At 58.4% G+C, this 18,597-nt stretch overlaps 2 protein-coding genes across 2 annotated transcripts; both read right to left on the minus strand.

Annotated features, from left to right (window-relative positions):
• Window positions 1-189: 189 nt before the first annotated feature.
• Window positions 190-5,966, minus strand: SHMT2 (serine hydroxymethyltransferase 2). Its single transcript, XM_086713029.1, has 12 exons — window positions 5,814-5,966; window positions 4,629-4,826; window positions 3,298-3,377; window positions 2,932-3,132; window positions 2,539-2,620; window positions 2,280-2,402; window positions 2,014-2,153; window positions 1,503-1,668; window positions 1,212-1,311; window positions 969-1,124; window positions 781-888; window positions 190-662 (listed from the first exon to the last, which is right to left on the minus strand). Exons 1-12 carry the CDS (start codon window positions 5,844-5,846, stop codon window positions 535-537), a joined length of 1,515 nt encoding a protein of 504 aa, XP_086569155.1. The 5' UTR covers window positions 5,847-5,966; the 3' UTR covers window positions 190-534.
• Window positions 5,967-8,476: 2,510 nt separating this feature from the next.
• Window positions 8,477-17,941, minus strand: NXPH4 (neurexophilin 4). Its single transcript, XM_086713031.1, has 2 exons — window positions 17,738-17,941; window positions 8,477-10,047 (listed from the first exon to the last, which is right to left on the minus strand). Exons 1-2 carry the CDS (start codon window positions 17,792-17,794, stop codon window positions 9,193-9,195), a joined length of 912 nt encoding a protein of 303 aa, XP_086569157.1. The 5' UTR covers window positions 17,795-17,941; the 3' UTR covers window positions 8,477-9,192.
• Window positions 17,942-18,597: the final 656 nt, after the last annotated feature.

The raw sequence follows: 18,597 nt of genomic DNA on the forward strand, positions 1-18,597 counted from the left end.
GCTAATCACGTCTGGTGTCGGCTCTGATCAGAGACAGAGAAAGGCTGCAGCCGCGGGGGGGGGGGGGGGGGGGGGTTGGGTCCTTGTGGTGGGGATGGTGGTGGTGGTAGGAAAGGGAGGGACACATTGAGGGAGACAAGTCACTACCTGGCCCAGGGGACCCCTCCCACAGTGACGGGAGAGCTCAAAGCAGGTTAGCATTTTATTAGATTAAAAACAGAAAGGTGGCGCCTACCCACCCCTTCCTCTGGCTCACAAGGGCAACTCCCCCCTCTCCAAGTAAGAGCAAGGAGTCTAGAACACTGAGATAATGGAAGAGTTCAGGGCGGAAAGCCCCAGGCCTCCTCTTTCTAAGTCTTGTTACAAAAAGAAATCTTCTCAGCTACAAAGTCCAGAATATACCTGGCTCTCCCCCTAAGTGGGAGGCTTTCTCTCCCCTAGCAAAAAATTGAAAGATAGTCGTTCTCCTCCACTAGCCCAGGCAGACCGAAGGAGAATAAATTTCAGTCTATGGGCCTCCTCTCCCATGTGCCCTCAGCGCTCATCAAAACCAGGCATGGGGAAGGCCCTGGCAAACTGTTCCACCCGTTGCCGGAGGTCGGCCAGCCGATGACTGGTTTCTGTGTCCTTGAGCAGGAAGGATTTGAAATCCTGGAGTTTGGCTAGAGGGGGATGAGGAAAAAAGTGGTCAGAACTTCAGGAAAGGCAGTTAGATCAGCCAGGGGGAGGGACAGACAGGGAATGTAAACTGACTAGCTAGGAAGGGTCTTGCCCACTCACCAGTTTTGCTCTTCACCTCCAAGCCGATGTTGACCCCTTCATCTATAAAGTCTACAACTCTCCGGAAGTCATCCTCACGGAACTGTCGAGAGGTCAAGGCTGGGGCCCCTGGGAGAGAGGCAGAGGGGATGAGCACAGCCCAAGCCCACCTGGCAGCCATCCTTCCTCCCTCAAACCTCAGGTCTCACCGAGCCGCAGGCCCCCAGGTGTGATGGCACTTCGGTCTCCGGGACAGGTGTTCTTGTTGGCTGTGATGGATACAAGTTCCAGCACCCGCTCAGCCCGAGCTCCATCCAGGCCCTTGGGCCGCAGGTCCACCAGCACTAGGTGATTGTCGGTGCCACCTAAGGGGAAGGACAGTAGGCAGGGAGGGGTGAGTTCTAGGCCTCTGTCTGAGGCTGCAGAGGCTCTCACCCACCCCCCTGGCTCACCAGACACGAGCGAGTAGCCTCGCTCTAGCAGGGCATCGGCCATGGCCCGAGCATTCTTCAGAACCTGCAGGGCGTACTCCCGGAACATGGGGGTGCAGGCCTGGAGACAAGACAGTAGCACCTGTGACCCCAAGCCATACCCCTTCTGCTCCACCTCCACCACAGTTGTGACCCCAACCCTGACCCCATCCGGGCACTTCCCTTCCATCAGCTGCAACTGAGTTAGCATGGAACAGGGTCTAAGCCTCCAGCCCAGGGCCCTCCCCACCCCACAACAGTAGGCTCCCCAACCTGCTTTAAGGCCACAGCCACTGCAGCAATGGCATGGTTGTGGGGCCCCCCCTGCAGGGATGGGAACACAGCAAAGTTGATTCGGTCCTCAAATGTGTAAGGGATCTCCCGGCCGGTCTTGGGGTCCACAGCCTGCATCCCCTTCCGGTAGAAGATGAGTCCTGACCTGTGTGGGAGGCAGGTGATCAGAATCTAAGTTAAAAAGAAAGGATAAGGGAGGAGAAAAGCAGGGGAAGCAGCCTGGCCTGGACCCACTGAGTTCTCAGTCTACCTCAGTTGGGCCAGCATGTAGAACTCCAGTAATCAAGGAGAGCAGCCCCTCACTCCCACCCCCGAATCCCCTAGCGGGGAATTGCCACCATGCGCACGAGGAGGAGAGTCATCACAGACTGGGCAAAAATCTTCAGGGTTTCAGATGGGAACGAACTCTTCTCGGATCCAGCCCAACAGTGCCCCTGGAATAGGGCGTGAAGGCAGAGAAGGGCAAGGCCTGACCTCAGGGGAGCCTGACCTGGCCCCTCGAAGGGTCTTGTGAGTGGTGGTGGTGACAACATCCGCGTGCTTGAAAGGTGAGGGGATCACCTTGGCAGCCACCAGGCCACTGATGTGGGCCATGTCTGCCAGGAGGTGTGCCTTGACCTCATCACACACCTGGGCAGGTACAGAGACAGGCCTTAGCCTGGGGAGGGACCAGACAGGCCTCCCCAAGGCTGCCCCCCCCTCCAAAATCCCCCCACCCGCCCTGGGAAGTGGCTGGTACTCCAGCCCTACACCAACCTCTCTCATGCGGGCGTAGTCAATGAGGCGAGCGTAGGCACTGGTACCAGCTATAATGAGCCGCGGTCGGAAAAGCCGAGCGGTCAGTGCCAGCTGGTCATAGTCGATGAGGCCAGTTTTGGGCTGGATGGACAAACAAAAAGCTGAAACCCTGAGACAGAAGCAGGGCAGCTCACTCTCCTCCTTGACCCTAAAGGCTGCCCAGGACTCCAGCCCCTCACTTTCCCCAGGAGAGGGCCACCAGGGCCCTAGCACTCACATTTAACTTATAGGGCATAGACTCAAAGAAAATGGATGTGGCCGAGATCCGCTTGACATCAGACATGTAGCCGTGAGTAAGACTGGAAAGGGACGACAGTGATAAGACAGCTTCAGAAACTAGTAACTTCCAGACTTAACCACTGCCTTCCTGCCCGGCTCCAAAGGCCTCTGTCCCTGGAACACTGCTCCTAGTATGTGCAACCCTCACTGCTCAGTCCATTCCATGGTGAGCACCGGTTACTGGGATCTTCTCTTCCTCATCCATTGACTTGCAGGGCAGGGAGAAGCCTGCATGTGCCACCTGTGTGGCACACACTAGGTGTTCAATAAAAACTCCTTTCTCATGCCCATCCTGCCCACCACACCCAGCACCCACTGCATCCATACTCACTGGCCCCCATCAGGCAAGTCCAGCCCCATGATTCGGTCATGAGGCTGCAGAAGGGCTGTATAGGCCGCCAGATTAGCCGGAGAGCCTGAGTATGGCTGGACATTGACTCCCCACTGTGCAGGATCCAGGTCAAAGGCTTCCAAGGCCCGGCGCTGACACAGCAACTCAATTTCATCCACTACCTCTGCTCCTCCATAGTATCTGCCATGAGATGGGGGGTATATCAGGGCACCCAGAAAGGGTTCCACCATCCCCCTCAACCAGCAGCAAAGGGCTGGGAAGGCCACTCCTCTAGACACGCTGGGAAGGTAACTGGGAGCACTGTCCCTGAGGCTGCCCTCCAGCCCTCTGGTACCTAGGCCTCACCTCTTGCCAGGGTAACCCTCCGAGTACTTGTTGTTCAGACAGGACCCCAAGGCCTCCAGCGCAGCTCGGCTGCAGAAGTTCTGGGGTGAGGGGGAGTGGGGGGGATTGTCACAGAAGGTATTGAGCCCCTTTCCCTGGAGCCCCCCCCACAGCCCCACCCTGTCAGAGCCCTGGGCAGCAGGGAGGAGCCAGGCCCTACGGAAACCTCTATTCATCCAGTGTTCCTTGTCAGACCTGAAGAAAGGCCAGAGGAAGCATCCTGAGAAACCCAGCTGCTGTGGTAGGTGTCCCCAGCAGGGCCACCTGTCCATTCGAACCTGTGCTTCCAGGGTCCTCTTTCCTCTTGGGAAGGGGAAGGGACCAGACTAAAGTACAGGGGCCCCAGAAGGCTCTGGAAGCTCTCTAATGTCCCCCTCCCACAATCCAGATTGCTCTGCTTTTTCTTCAGAGCACAGTAAGAAGACAAGGAGGGGCACCTGGGTGGCTCAGTCAATTAAGCATCTGACTTTTTTTTTTTTTTAATTTTTTTTTTTCAACGTTTATTTATTTTTGGGACAGAGAGAGACAGAGCATGAACAGGCGAGGGGCAGACACAGAATCGGAAACAGGCTCCAGGCTCTGAGCCATCAGCCCAGAGCCCGACGCGGGGCTCGAACTCACGGACCGTGAGATCGTGACCTGGTTGAAGTCGGACGCTTAACCGACTGCGCCACCCAGGCGCCCCAAGCATCTGACTCTTGATTTCAGCTCAGGTCATGACCTCACAGTTTGTGGGATCGAGTCCCTCTTCAGGCTCCGAGCTGGGAGATGGGCGTGAAGCCTGCTTGCGATTCTTTCTCCCACCCTCTCTCTGCCCCTCTCCCGCTTGCGCAGGGGCTCGCACTTTCTCTCTCTCAAAATAAATAGACTTAAAAAAAGAAGAAGATGGGGCGCCTGGGTGGCTCAGTCGGTTAAGCATGTGACTCGATTTTGGCTCAGGTCGTGCTCTCACTTTTGTGAGTTTGAACACATCAGGCTGTGCACTGACAGCACGGGGCTCACTTGGGATTCTCTGTCTCCCTCTCTGTCTGCTCCTCCCCTGCTCTGTGCTCTCTAAATAAATAAATAAATAAATAAATAAATAAATAAATAAATATTTTTATTTTTTTCCTCCCGCCCCCCAATAAATAAACATTTTTAAAATGGAGGAGGAGGAGGAGGATACAAGGAGATAAGGCCCAGCAGGAAGGCCCAGAGTCTGAAAGGTACATCTGTAGAAACAACAGTAAGATGATCTGTTACTTCCTGCACCCATTGTGGCCCATGTCTTGGTCCCTCTCCCCAGACCCCACCTCTGAGGCAATGAGCTCCAGGCCACGACACTGCCTGTCCTTCTCTCTCTGCAGCAGCTCCCACATCTCAGGGTCACTGTCTGACAGACTCTCTTGGCCTGTCCAGCCCCTGGTTGCTTCTCCAGTCTGGGTCTGGGCCACCTCACTGTGTTGGCACCGTATGGCCATCCTGCCCAGATGACCACATCTCTGCAGAGGCTAGGAAAGGAAAAACCAGGATCAAATAAAAAGCATCCACATAGTCTCCCAACAACCCTCAGCCATGCTTATCAGGCTTTCTGGCTCCAAACCTAGCAGCCAGTTGTCCAAACAGCCTTTTCCAATTCTCGTCACCCCCACCTCCTCCTTCCAAAGCCAGTTCTAGAGCCAAGGTTGGGGTCAATGTCCAGGGGGTGGTTCTGAGTCGGTCCATTCACCTCACCTCGGAATTTCCCTCCACCTCGACCCACGAATCACTCTGCAAAGCCACAGGGCAAAGTCTGCCCTCTGGAAGCCTATGTCTTTGGAATTCAGGGGCAGTCCACTGGGGTTCCAGAACCTCCTCAACCCACAAGCACAAAAGGGTGTTCCCCTAGGGCCTCCATGGCACTCGGGGAGAGGAGGCTGAGTTGGAACGGGTTCAGGCAATAGGCTGCAGAGGTGGTTTCCAGAGCAATGGAAGTGGCAGAGTAGACCTTTAGCAGTCTCTGGGAAAAGGGGGACCGGTGGAGAGCCTGCCTGCAGGGAAGCCAAAACCCACATCCTGTCCTGTGCTCCCCACTTTCCCACCTCCTTCCAGCCCATAGAGCTGAGGGACCCCTGATGTAAGCAGTGGGGCCAGGTTGCATCATCTGCATGGCTCAGAGCTGGCAGGAAAGACTCAGCTCGCCGTCCAGGCCAGGAACCCCACTCGTCCGCCAGGGTCCACGGGGCATCTGGTGCGGTTCTCTCCCCTAATGCCACGTGAAATGGGCGGTCGCAGGCCCTGGGGCGTCTGGTTGCGGGAATGAGGAGGGGCCCCAGTTACGCCGCGGGCACTGAGGGTGGGGAGTTCTCAAGGATTCCCTAGTTGCACGTACGCTCCCCGAGGACTAAAACCACGTGCGTGGAAAAGCCAGGAGAACCCCAGAGTTCGTGAAAGGGAACTAGGGTAGGAAGGAAGCTTGCTTTCTATTGGTCACCCAATCTCCGAAGCCCCATTCTTACCCGAGTCGCCCAGAGCAAAGAGAAGGGCAGCATCGCAACCGGAGGTCGCAGGAGGTCCAGCCACCAACTCTGGCTGGGGGAAGCAAAGGGTAGGAAGACGACTGATTTTAGAGCGCATGCGCGAGAACGGCCCGGGAAGCCACCGAATTGAGGGGAGAGATCTACGCATGCGTGAGACCTTTATGGTCTCTTGGGAATTGTAGTTTTTACCCACTTCCTCCGCTTCAGTTACCCATGTGTAGCCCATGGTCAGAGGCTCTCGCCTGAAAAAGAGATCCAGTGCCGCCCCACCTCCTCACTGTCCTGAAGCTTTTTAGTGTGTGTGTGTGTTTTATCCTGTCCTCCAGACAACAACCATTTATTGGGTGCCTACTGAATACCTACTTAGCGTTATTAGGCTCTTTGGGAATATAAAGACTCCTATTCGAGCTAGAGAGCCCTGGGAAGCACCCTGGTTTGGAACGATGAGAGACCTGAGTTCAAGTTCCAGTTCTTGGGCTAACTAGCAAATTAGTCTATCTGGGCCTCAGTTTCCTCACTTGCAATAAAAAAATAACATGTAGTGAGGATTAAATGAGACTTTGTGTGTAAACATGCTCTGGGATGAATCACCCTCCCCTCATCCTCTGACCTGCCTCCTCCATGGTATCTCCTTCTCCTGGGACATTCTGGAACTGAGTGAGGTGCCCCCTCCTGTTGTTGCATTTGTTGAATTTGGTATCTGTTCACCTCTTGTTGCTCCAGCACTCAGTGAGCCCTCTTTATTTCCCTGGGGCTAAAGATCCTTGGAACTGGAAAGGATCTTCCTTTTAGCCTGACTTCATCTGGACTCATCCTTTGGGTGAGGGACTCACTGACTCCTTTACAAGTAGGCTCCCAAACATGGGTATCAGAATTGGCTGGGAAATGTAGTATAAATGTATGAGTGTGAGGCTTCCCTACAGAGGTTCTAATTCAATGAATCTTAAAGAGTGGGCACTTGCCCACTCGTGGTGACAGTGAAACCTCTCTTCAATGATTCTAAAAAGCAGTGATTTTGAGAATCATTGCCTTACTTAGCAACATTACACATTCATTCATTTAGTCATTCAACAGACACAGTGAGCTCCTACTCTGTGCCAGACATGCCATAGCTTTGGAGATACAAGAATAGATCACTGACTGCTGGGACATAAGAGGCAAACAGGTGGAAAAAAAATGCAACAAGTGCAATTACAGGCAGGGGCAACTCAGCTCCCAGATGTCCAAAGTGTCCAAGGGAGAAGGGGTGGGAGAAGAGAAGAGGATGGCTGTAGAGGAGGCAGTTTGTGAGTCAGAGGAAGTGGAGGAGGACAATCCATCACAAAACATATTCACACGCAAAGTTTTAATCTCCAGGACATGCTATTTTATCATTGCCTTACAAGCGAAGAAACTGAGGCCCAGATGGGCTAACTTGCTAATTCCAAATATTCCCACTTGGCTCTCATACCAGGCCTCAGAAGTCCCCTCTTAGCTTTAACCTCCTTCCCTCCCACTCTAGCCTCAGGTGTTCTCAGTTCTTTCCAGCAATAGGCCCTGGGTTAGGGTTCGTCTCCTTCCTCCAATCTCTGACCCAGAATCACCTCCCACCGCCCTCTTCCTTTCAGTTGATCTTGTGATCCTGCCATCCATCCATCCATCCATCCATCCAAAGATTTATTTTCCCCATCACCAACTTTTCATTCCCAGGCATGTCTGGGTGGGACTCACCTCTGACTCAGTTTCCCGCTGACTAGTGGGCAACTCCTTGGAGAACACTGCCTTCTCCGAGTCGGTACCGTGGCCCAGGACTCCAGGAGAAGGAAGGCAGAAGAGGAGGTGTCGATAGGTGTCGTTCTGTGCCTCAGCTTGTCCGTACCCCCTCCCTAGCCCCAGTCAGGGGTCCCCAGGGGAGGGGGGCGGCTGAGCTTGAGAACTGCTAATGAAGCCGCAGCCAATTAACGCCCGGGCCAGGGTTGGGGGCGGATAAAATTAGCAGCGGCGGCGGCGGCAGAAGGGAGCTGGAGGCGGGGGTGGGGAGGGTGGGCAGCTGGCTTAAGGGGGCCTTGTTTGCAGGCGGCGAGCGGCGGCGGCGCGGCCAGGCTCTCTAAACTCGCGCCGCTCGTCCCTTCCCCCACCCCCTCGTCTCTGGCCTCCCTCCCTCAGCCGTCTGCAAACTCAGCGCCCACGAAATTAGGAAGGAAAAGGAAGATCGATGACTCCAGATGCCGCAAACACCGTTCCCCCTCCCCCCCCCACCTGCCGCCTCCCGCCAGCCCCTCGGAGCTTAGCAGGTTGTCAGCGCTCTGCCTACGCTGTCCCTGCAACTCGATCCCATTTCAAGGCCTTATACCTCCTCCCCCAAGTCGTCGCCAACAGTCCGCTGGTAGTCCCCTCTCAGGTCTCACCCCCATTCTGTCTGCTGCAGCTTCCCCTCTTTTTCGCCCACCTCTGGGAGAAAATCCCCACCTCAGTCAGGGCTCCTACCGCAAGGGTCGCCCTCATCTCCGTCCGACCTGGTCTTGGATGCCCTCCAAGGTGCCAACTCCGTCAATATTTGCCTCAGTTTCCAGAAGCCGCCCAGGGAGGAGGCCCTGGCCAGGTCTCTGCCAGACTTAGACCCACATCACCACCACCCCCTACAAAGGTCTCACACAGACGCGTATTGGATTTCACTTTATTTTGTTCCCTTTCCCGTCTGTTTTGGCGTAGAAAAAATATCACCGAGAGGAAGCAGCCGGAAAGGGGCAGGTGGAGCAGGACTGCAGGGACAGGAGGGAGGTGGGCAGAGAGCAGGGGCCGAGTCGATCGCCTAGGCCCAGGAGTTCTGCTTCCGCTACCCTAATTAGGGTTGGGGGTGGGGGGGAGGCGGACAGGCATACCGCTGGCAGAAGGGGTTGGGGATAGGCCGCAACTTACGAGCCTAACAGTCTTTACGTGGGGGACCGGATGGAACAGGAGGAAAAGCGCCTGGGGGTAAGACAGGGTGCGTGGAGGGTGCCAGGCCAGGCGTCGTTACAGATGCGGACAAAGGGAGTGTCCAGCCCAGCGCCGGGGTATAAGGGGGGACCCGATGCAGACGTAAGGGACACTGGGACCGCCTCCAAGCCCCGCCTATTCCAGGCCTGCGCTCCTGCCCCTTCATTTTGGGAGGTGGCGGAAGGGGCTACAGCCACCTCCGCCTCGTTAGCGCTTCCCATAAGGAAAAGGAGGACCCACGCCACCTGATGGCTGATGGTCCCCGGGAAGGCTGTTCCCTTTGCCCTCAGAGTGGAAGGGGTGAATGCGGCCCCAGGAGCTGCGGGGCACGGGGAGGGGTCCCACTTAGGGAGGCCGGGATTTGGCGGGAAGCTTAGGGCCCAGGCGAGTGCGAGGCGCACTACCCAAAGTAAGGGTGCTCACTCTGGAAGTTATAGTCTGGGCACACCTTCTGTACTAGTTTGTAGTCAAAGCTGAGGAAGGAGACGAAGATGCAGATGACTTTGAAGGGCTTGGCGCAGAGCCAGGCGGCCTGGCTCTGCGTGTGCTCGGTGAAGCACACTTGCGATGGGTCGTACAGGCACGGGCGGTGCTTGCGCGCGCGGTTTGTCTTCTCATACTCCACGTGGCAGTTGAAAGCGCGTGACTCTTTGGCCCCGGGCACTCCCAGCGCGCCCCCGAATGGGGCCGCCAGCGCGCCCCCGAGGGTGCCTCCTAGCCCGGGTCCCGCGGCCGCTATCCCCAGCGGGGCCCCCAGCCTAGGCAGCACCCCCTCCAGGGCCAGCGTAGACTGCAGAGGATGGGGGGCGGGCCCCGGCAGCCAGACTCCCCCGAACTCGACACGCTTGGAGGGCGGCACAATACTGACGCTGAGGTTGCCCAGGCTAGACGAGTTGTGGCGGAAGTACACGCTGAAAGTACCGTTCACGTGGTCCACGATCTTGCCTGTCACCAGCAGCGAGAACTTGAGAGTGTGTACCCGGAAGTAGAAGTCCCCCCAGCCGAAGATCTTTTTGGCACGGGCCGCTTTGATAGACGGCTTTCTCTTCGTGCGCGGCGCAGGCAGCGCCCCAGCCCGGGCCAGTGCCCCGGTGTGATTAGCCGGCCAGGCCCAGCTCCAGGCGCCAGTAGTGCCCAGACCGTGGGATGACCTCGGCACCGGGAGCTGTTGGCCAGGGGCGCCCCCTCTGGCCGCGGCGGGGCGCAGCTCCAGGTACTGAGGCCTCCCGGACTCTGGTATCTGAGCACTGACGACCTGTGGACAAAGAAAGAGCAGGAAAGAAAGACGCTGGGGTTGCGCCAGGCCATCCCATGGCCCTACCCCCACTAGCCCCTTTCCCCAGCCCCTGGGGAAAGCGGGTAGTCCACAGTCAGTGGTTCGGGGAGTGTGGATTGGTGCAGGCCTGCAGCCCTTTCAACCTCTGTGCTCTTGGCCAACACACGATCCAGTCCTCAGTTTCTACATCTGTGAAATGACACTGAGAATCCTTGTATTCTCAGAAAACTCCGATGCGGGCTGAGAAATCCAAAAAGCAAAAGCTTTTTGAATAGGGAGTGGAGCCGGCTCTCCTGGCCTGGAGCCTGGTTGGTTCTGAATAATGGTGGGCCAGGGAGGAGGTGGACTCAGGCAAGCCAGGCCATGACCAATGTCAACAGTCAGCATCAAGAAAGAAGCGAAGACCTCCCAACACCTCTGTCGAGGCTAAAGCCCCCACCCAGGCCTCGGCCTCTACTCCCTGGTGGGGAGGGGCCCGGAAAACCGACTGAGCTAATAGTGGAGATCTCGGAGATCTCGGCGCTGTGGATTGAGGCTTGGGGGCTGCGTGGGCACCCCTCTCGGCCTCCAGCGCTCTTACTGTGGGGGAGGCCGCCTAGTGGTCCTTCCCTGGTCTTATAGGGGGCCGGAGGACCGCCCCCGCCCGCCCTCTCCCGTCTCCGCGTGTCTCAGGTGGCGGCCGATCTGGGAGACAGCGCGGGCGCGAGTACAAGATGGATCGAGAGGCGGGAGCGGCCGGGCCAGGCCCGGGCCATCAATTATCTGGGGCGGGTGGGGTGGGGTGGGGGGGGGTGGCCGGGAGTGAAGGAGACGTGCGAGAGCCAGAGGAAGAAATATGGAGATGCCGCTCCAGCGAGGGGAGCGGGAGGGAGAGGAGCCGTGAGTGTCAGAATGTGTCAGTCAGACTGGTAGCTGTGGCCGGTTACTGTGGCCCTTGCTGCGTGTACGTCAGATTGCAGGGAGCGGGTGCTGTGTGTGTCAGCCTGGGGTGGCTGTGTTTCTGTCAGCCCCGGATGGTTATGGGTGTGTGTCTGTCTACCTGGAGTGATGGTGTGTGTGTGAGCATGTGCACGCATGCACACTCACCATGTGTCTCAACCCATGGTGATGAGGGTGTGTGTCTGCTTCAAGTGGCTGTGTGTGGTTGGGGTGGGTGTGTGTGTGTGTGTGTGTGTGTGTCCACCTGCCTATATCAGTCTGAGGAGTCTGTGTGTGTATCTGCCTGCCTGTGGGGCTGAATGCCTGTTGTGTCAGTCCGTGGTGGTTCTGTATAGATGCCTGGGTTGTAAATGTGCCTGGCTTGGCTGTGTGTGTGTCTTTCCGTGTGTTGACCTGAGTGAGGCCATGTATCTATCCGTTTGTGGTGGCTGCGTCACTGAGACTGGTGTAGTTGTATGCCTCAGTTGACCGTGTCTGGTTCTCTGGAGGTGTCACTTTCCTACATGAGCTCCTATCATCCTCTGTCCATGTGTCGAGCTCTTTCTCAAGGGTGTGTGTCAGTGTATCCACAGTGATAGAACCGGTGCGGTCTGTTCCCCCCGGGGGGTGCATATGTGTGAGTTGTATATGAATGGTCCCTGGGGGGTTCCACACTGGCCTGCCCGCAGAGGTTTGGGTAGGTAAAGAGGCCTGGCAGCATGGGTGCCCCCCTCTGTTTGCACACACCCTTGTGTACACACTATGAGTCCACAAGGGACAGGAATGGCAGAGTCAAGCTGCTGGGCTAGAATCTCCACCGCCTGGTCCCCATTCCCGCAGCACTGCGATCCCGGGTTATTAATGCCGCCGCCACCCGCTCGTCATACATATTTATCGCCCCCCTCATTCCTCCTCCCGTCCATCCCTCCTCCCAGCTCAGGTGAGGGGGGCGGGGGCGGCAGGAGTGATTGACTCAGACAGACAAGCTCGAGCTGGCAGCTAATACCAGGAGGGTGGGTCTGAGAGGGGCTGTGGGAAGGGTCCCAGGCCACTGTGGGGGAGGGGTGGCAGGCTTCCCAGGAAGTGGGCTTGGAGAGTGCAGGGTGGGGCTCAGAGAGGTCTAGGAGGAGGGAATACATGAACCTTGCCTGGAAAGTCAAAGAAGGGGGGGGGGGGGAGTCCTTTGAACTCTGACTCCTAATCTGCACACCCTTCTAGACCCAACACTGCCTTTCTAGGGGCATCCATCAATACCCAGTCACCTGCTCTTATGACCCTAAATGCTTCTGAGGAGACACCCACTCCCAGCACACCCCGGCAGCACTCATTGTCCTGCACCCAGCCCAGGGCTTGTCAAGGGCTGGTTCAGTCCAGCAACTCCATGAAGGCAGGGGCTGAGAGAGGGAAGGAGGTTTGGCCGGGCGGTGAGGGTGCTGGGTGTCCCCCTCCCCTGATTCCAGACAAATTGCTGTCTGTGCTTCTCTGATCCTGGCAAATCCCTGGGCTTTGGGCACCCACACCCCCCACCTACTGCAGGAGACTGCCGAGATAAAGGGAAGAGTTGGGGGGTTGGCCAAAGCGACCTTGGGGGGAGCTCTGACAGGGAGGGGTGAGTCTGTGAGGAAACGAGCCGAGAAATGGGAACATGGAATAAAATAAAATAAAATAAAATCCTCCCTCTGGCTTCCTCGCTTGCACGCTCGCTCTCCCTCTCGTGCTCCCTCTTTCACTGTTTTTCCATCTCTCTCCGCGACTCTTATCCCAGTCTCTTCCTCACTCTGTCTCGAATTTTCTCCTTCCGTGATTCTGTTTTTCTCCCTGTTTCTGTCTGTCTCTTTCGGTTCTTTCCCTCTATCCTTCAGGCTGTCTGTCTCTATCTGTGGGTGGGGGAACGAACAGGGAAAGCAGGGTAAGAAAGGAGCCCCTCTTTCCTGAGATCCATGGTGGTGTCCCCCCCCCCCATAACTGAGAGAGGGAGCAGGGTGTTGTCCGAGGAGGGGTCCCCGTCGCTCCAGAACTGGTTTAATTAAGCTAATTGGGCGCGGTGACATTTGCCGAGGGGAGAGGCTAGTCTGGCTGTCGGCCGCAGGGGGCGGAGGTGCTCAGTGGCAGGCGGGGGTGTGGGTATGGGTGGGGGGTGCGCCTCACCAGGCGCCTCCAGGCCCATGCGGGGCGGGCACCCAGCCAGGAGTGCTTTGCCCCCAAGGCAGTGAGCCCACGCAACGGAGGGGAGTTGAGGCTGCCTCTTGCTGGTGAACAAACTCCACTGTGTGTCTGTGGGGGGGCCTCTTTTGGGATGGGACCGCGGGGGAAAGGGGGGAGGTTCACGCTATCGGCCCCCCAGCCGCATTGCAGGGCGCACCTCCCCCAGGCCTCCAGACCAGTCCCTGGCTTCTCTCCGGCTGTGTAGGTCAGGTGGGGCCGCTCAGGATTCCGGACCGGGGGAAGGGAACGGCACCCTGTGGTTGGGGAAGGAACAGTGCTCCAGGCCAGGACTGGGGAAGGGGAGGGAATAGCGTATTAAGCCTTTGCACCTAGAAAGGGACAAGAGGAGGGCACCGCAGTCAGGGCGGGGTGGAATTCACAGGGTCTGGCTGGGAACCAGGGATGGAGACGGGGGTAAGCACATTGGTGGGAGGACAGGGCAGTCTGGGTTGAGGACTGAGACTGGGGTTGGGGACTCGGCAGGCACAGGTATATGGTGCAGAGATGAGGATGGAAGGAGGATAGGCATGGGAACAGGGATGAAGAAGAGATCAGAAATGGTGGATAGGCATTGGGTAGACACAGGGATGTAGATGGGATAGGAGCTAGGGGAATGAAGAGGGGCAGAGAATGCAATGGGAACCAAAATGGGGATGGGGAGGACAAGGATGGTGGATGAGGGATGGGCACTGGGAAAGAGAAGCAGGATTGAGAGTGGGGTAGGACCTGGGAGATGGGGATGGGGAGCAATTGGGGGTGGGAACAGGAATGGGTAATGGTTATTGGGCAGAGAGAGACAGGGATGCTGAGGGATGCAGAGACCCAGGAGATGGGGATGGCAAATTGTAAATGGGGACTGGAATGGGCAATGGGGGACAAGGAAGGAGATGGGAGACAGGGACGGAGCCACGAGCTGAGGACCAGGTATGGGGGACAAGTCAGAGGAAAAGGCAGACGATGGGCAGGATTAGACTACCGGAGGGGGCCAGGCAGGTGGAAGCGAAGATACCTCCTTCCAGACCCTACTATAGCGTGAGGGGGCGGGGACCGCTGGTGGGGCGGGCTCTGCCCTTGGGCTGGGCGCCCCCTCCCCCTCAGCCCCGCCTGCCCGCCTGCTCGAGGCCTGCAGCGCAAGGCTCACCGTTATCTGAATTTTGATTTTATTTTATTTTATTTTATTTCCCTGCTTCCTAGAGCCGGCGCGGTCCCCCCGGGAACGGCCGCCCCCCGCCCCCCGCCCCGCGCCTCACTTTATTATTGCAATAAATGTGCCTATAAAGGCGCGGGCTCCGGGGCGCGGTGGGGGGGGGGGGGGTGGGAGCCGCGGAGCGGGGATGTAATTTCCCGAAGCCGGAGCCGGAGGGGGAGTGGGCGGGGTGGAGGTGGAGGAGGGGCAGGAGAGGGAGAGGGGGAGACTCGCCAATTTCTAGCGCTCAAGACAGCACTCCCTGTTCCCCATTTCCACCCCATAGCTGGATTCCACCCTAAGCCCGGCGACTAACCACTGCACCCAGCAGTGCTTGAGCCCTGCCCCATGACCCTGTCCTCTCTCTAGTATCCTGTCCCCTTCCTGGCCCCCAATCATGTGGAGTTGCAGGGATCTGTTCAAAGTTCCCCGTCTCCTTGACAATGACTTCATCTCTGAGCCCTGAGATGCCCCCTCCACTTACCTGGTCTCTTTCAAGGTTTATCTTGCCCCTTCCCAGTGACCCCACCTCTGACCCCAGTGACCCTTCATTACCATATTTCTGTCCCCCAATTACCTCACCTCTTCCCTAGTCACTCAGTCCTGGATCTACAACTCCTCCCCCACCCCAATCCCATGACCCTGTAAATTCTCCTTTCCAATGGGTACCTCTCTTATACATGCAGGATCTGGCCCAAGGGAGCTGTCACAGCGCCCTCCTTCTCCTGTGCCCCTGGCCCAGCTGCGGCCCGGATTACCCCCAAATCCCCACCAAGGCTCTGGGCCCTAGCCTAGGCGGCACGTGCCTAAGTGGCCCAGCCAGAGATTAGCTGAGGGGTTGGAGAGGGGTACAGAGGCAGGAGGGAGTGGCTAGATGCAGGGCTGGGGCTGGCCGGCTCTGAGAGGCTCGCTGGGGCCTAATCCTTCCCTGAGGCAGGATAGAGCTGGAAGGTCCCAAAGGGTCCCACCCCTGCCCTCCCCCAGCTAATTAGTAATTAGTGATTAGTGATTAGTGACTATTGATCGCCTGCTGCTTCTCCCAGTAGGCAGCCGCTTTGGCAAGGGGTGGGGAAGACGGAGACAGAGAGGGAGAGGAGTCAGAGACCATATCAGAAAGATCCGGAGGAAGGTCTGGCCAAGAGGCCACAGCCCCAGGGGCAACGGAAGCCCAGAGTCCTGGGCCCAGGAGGAGGGGCAAGTGACGGGGGTCAGGTGGTGCCAAAGACAGTGGGGTTATCATTGGACAATTAGGGTTTCCCAAAGAGCTACCTTGTAAACTGTCCCCCAGCAGCCTCTTACCGTGTCAACATACTCCCATCTCTGGCACTGAGACAGCCCTGAGTGCACACACACATAAGCCACACTCAGATATATGAACACACCCTGAGGCTCACAATCCCATAGCCACACTCAAATGCACTCAGGACCACAAGCATACAGACACTCACAAACCCCAGAGACTTACATATGGGCAACGCATGTACCCCGGCACACAGATGCACTGGAGACCCACCTTGGGGTACTCACAAGTGCACACAAGCACACACAGGTACTCAGACACACAAACGCTTCTCTGCACACATCCTGCCCCGCAATTACACGTATTTACACACCCACAGTCTTTACACACATGTAAACACTGATTCTCACAGGCACACAAGCTGGACTAAATGGCAGATACACTCTCCCCCACTGACTCCAACACGGAGGCCCACAGCTGCAGCTCACACACACTCAGACAGATCCCCATCGCTCACATCCTCATGCTTACTCTCCTTCAAGTCTTCACCAGATGTTTCATTCCCCTTCAGGGGGCAAAGGAAATTAAACCAGATCTGTCCACAGGGGAGTTTATTTGATAGGGAGAGTGGAGAGGAGAATGGGCGCGGAAGTACAAAGGAGGGGCAGGGGAGTAGCATCCTTACCTCCTCTCCCCCAGGCCTTCACGTATACGGGTGGGTTGTGGGGCCCAGGCCCCATCCTGCAGTAGTGGATAAGGGCAGAGCTGGGCAGCAAGTCCAAAAGAAGCTCCTGCCAGTGGAAGCAGGTTTTGTGGAGGGGGCCCCTCTGCCCACCTTCCAGCCCCTCAAGGTCACCAGACGTGTTTGGGAGAGGCAGGGAGCCCGGTCATCAGCTTCACCTGGGCAGCCCCTACCCTGCTGGAGTGGCTGAGTTTGATTTGGCTAAGCAGGTGGGGTCCAAATGTTGGCAGGGGAAGGGTGGGGGGACTACATCCCTTCCAGATTCTGTAGGGGCTGGAGCAAGGGTGCAGGAGTAGGGGTTTAGGAAGCTACCTGCCTGCCCTCAAACTAGGTAGGTACAGTTAGGGTGCAGGAACCAGAAAAGTCTCGGACAAGGAGGCAATGGAAGGAAGCAGGCTCCAGGTCCGAGGCCCCCATTGTGGGACACACAGCAGGGCACAGAGAGCTGCGCGGTGAAGCAGGCGCTTGCACTCACCCCTTCAAAGCCAACACCACACACCATAGCAGCTTACACATGCACCCTGGACCCCAGCACTAGACACCCAAGCCTTGCTGCCCCAAGACACATGCATGCACACAGGTGCACACGCTGACCCACACAGTCCACACCAGCACATATGAGCACACTGTGTTCGTGAGTTGAAGCCTCCAAGTTGGGAGGGAGCAGATCAAATCTGGGCCTCCTTAGCCTCTGTGTCCTCACCCCAGAGACTCAGGGAAAAGAGGCAGCCTAGGGATGTGGGGGCAAGGGGAGGACACCAAGAGAGACTCCCCTTCCAGACAGCCCCCACCCCCATCATCTGGGCGCGCGCGAGGGGTGTGTCTGTGAGGTTTGTGCAGGGGAGAAGGTGTCTCCGCGGGAAATGTGATGGGAGATGTAGCCAAGTTCGGCCGTATCTGTGTGCGCGCGTGTGTTCGGGCCGCGGATGCTCGGAACACAGTGCCCACCTGGCATTGTGACAAGTGCAGAGAGGAGAAACGGAAAGGCAGGGTGGAGGAGTGGAAGGACAGACAGCGAGGAAGGCGAGCGAGGTTGGCGCGGAAAGACGGCAAGGCTGACACCCTGCTGGCTTGTCTGTCTGTCTCGCACTCCCGCTCAGTCTGGCGCACTCGCGGGTCGGGCTTCGTCCCCTCCCCCGCCTTGCCTGAAGCCAGATCCGAGTCGGGCCTCCACCCCGGCACCCGCCCCCAACCCTCAGCCAACTTGGATTGGGAGAGCGCGTGTCCTGGATCAGGGAGTCTGTCTGTCCGCTTCCCCCACGCCGCGCAAAGTTGGGACGCTCCGCGCTGGGGGCGGGGCGGGCGCACCGAGCCCCTCGCACTCTGGGACCTTCGCGTCCCGGACCCGGCGCTCCCACTCCAGCCCTGCTGCCCTTACCTGCCTCAGGAGCCACGGGCCAAAGAGCAAGAGAAGCCATTCCGGGAGCAGCCGCATCTTCCCAGGCGGCCAGGCGGGGGGCGGACGGGACGGGTCCCGGGCAGGCCGGAGCCGGGCCTGGGGGCGAGGGGCCCCGGGCTGGCGCGCCGTGGGGTGGCTGCTGGAGCGGCGGGAGCAGGCGGCGCGGCCCGCGGACTGAGCGAGAGGAGCGGAGCTCGGCGCTGGGGGCGGGGCGCGGGCGGGGGAGAAAGTTGGGTCGGACTCGAGCGGGCGGGGGGGCGGGGCTCCGCGTCGCTCCAATCCCGGCCGCGCCCCGCGCGCCCCCTCCCGCCCAGCTGGGGGCACCGAAGGTGACTTTCACCCCGACACGCCCCGGACACGCCCCCAGCCCAGGTGCGAAGCGCAGAGGGTTGCGGGACCTAGGGATGGTGTACCGGAGAGGCTAGGTCTGTGCACCGATGAGGAATGGGGCAGGGCGTGGGGCTCGAGGCTCTGGGACCGTGTCCCCGAAGGGGTGCACGGCGGAGCAGGAGCCCTGGAAGACCAGGGTCCCTCGGTGCTCCGGGCCCCTTTTATGCTCCGGGCTAAGGTGGGTCGGGGCAGGAGCAGGGCAGGGGCCGAGGTGAGGGCGGGCGGGGCCTCGGGGCGGCTGGGGCCGCGCGGCGCTGACGGGGATGGATGGGCGCCCCGCGGCTCATTCGGCCCGGAGATGAGAATCATTGATCACGGACGGAAACCCCATCACGTCTGTCAATAGGGCTGACAAACGGCGCCCGCCGCCCCCACTCCCGCCCCCAAGGCACCTCCGCGATCTCCAGACCCCTCTGCGGGACCGGCCGTTCACTTTTGCCCCTCTCCCC

The sequence above is a fragment of the Puma concolor genome, chromosome B4 (genome assembly GCF_028749965.1).
Source record: "Puma concolor isolate L17-30 chromosome B4, mPumCon1.1.hap2, whole genome shotgun sequence".
In the NCBI taxonomy this organism is placed as follows: domain Eukaryota; kingdom Metazoa; phylum Chordata; class Mammalia; order Carnivora; family Felidae; genus Puma; species Puma concolor.

Coding starts and splice junctions, on each gene's coding strand:
- SHMT2 (XM_086713029.1), bottom strand. CDS start 5,846: ATGCTGCCCTTCTCTTTGCTCTGGGCGACTCGG. Junction 2,621..2,931: donor GACTTGCCTGATGGGGGCCA/GTGAGTATGGAT, acceptor GTCCCTTTCCAG/TCTTACTCACGGCTACATGT. Junction 663..780: donor GGAGGTGAAGAGCAAAACTG/GTGAGTGGGCAA, acceptor ATCCCCCTCTAG/CCAAACTCCAGGATTTCAAA.
- NXPH4 (XM_086713031.1), bottom strand. CDS start 17,794: ATGCGGCTGCTCCCGGAATGGCTTCTCTTGCTCTTTGGCCCGTGGCTC. Junction 10,048..17,737: donor GCCCGTGGCTCCTGAGGCAG/GTAAGGGCAGCA, acceptor CTTTGTCCACAG/GTCGTCAGTGCTCAGATACC.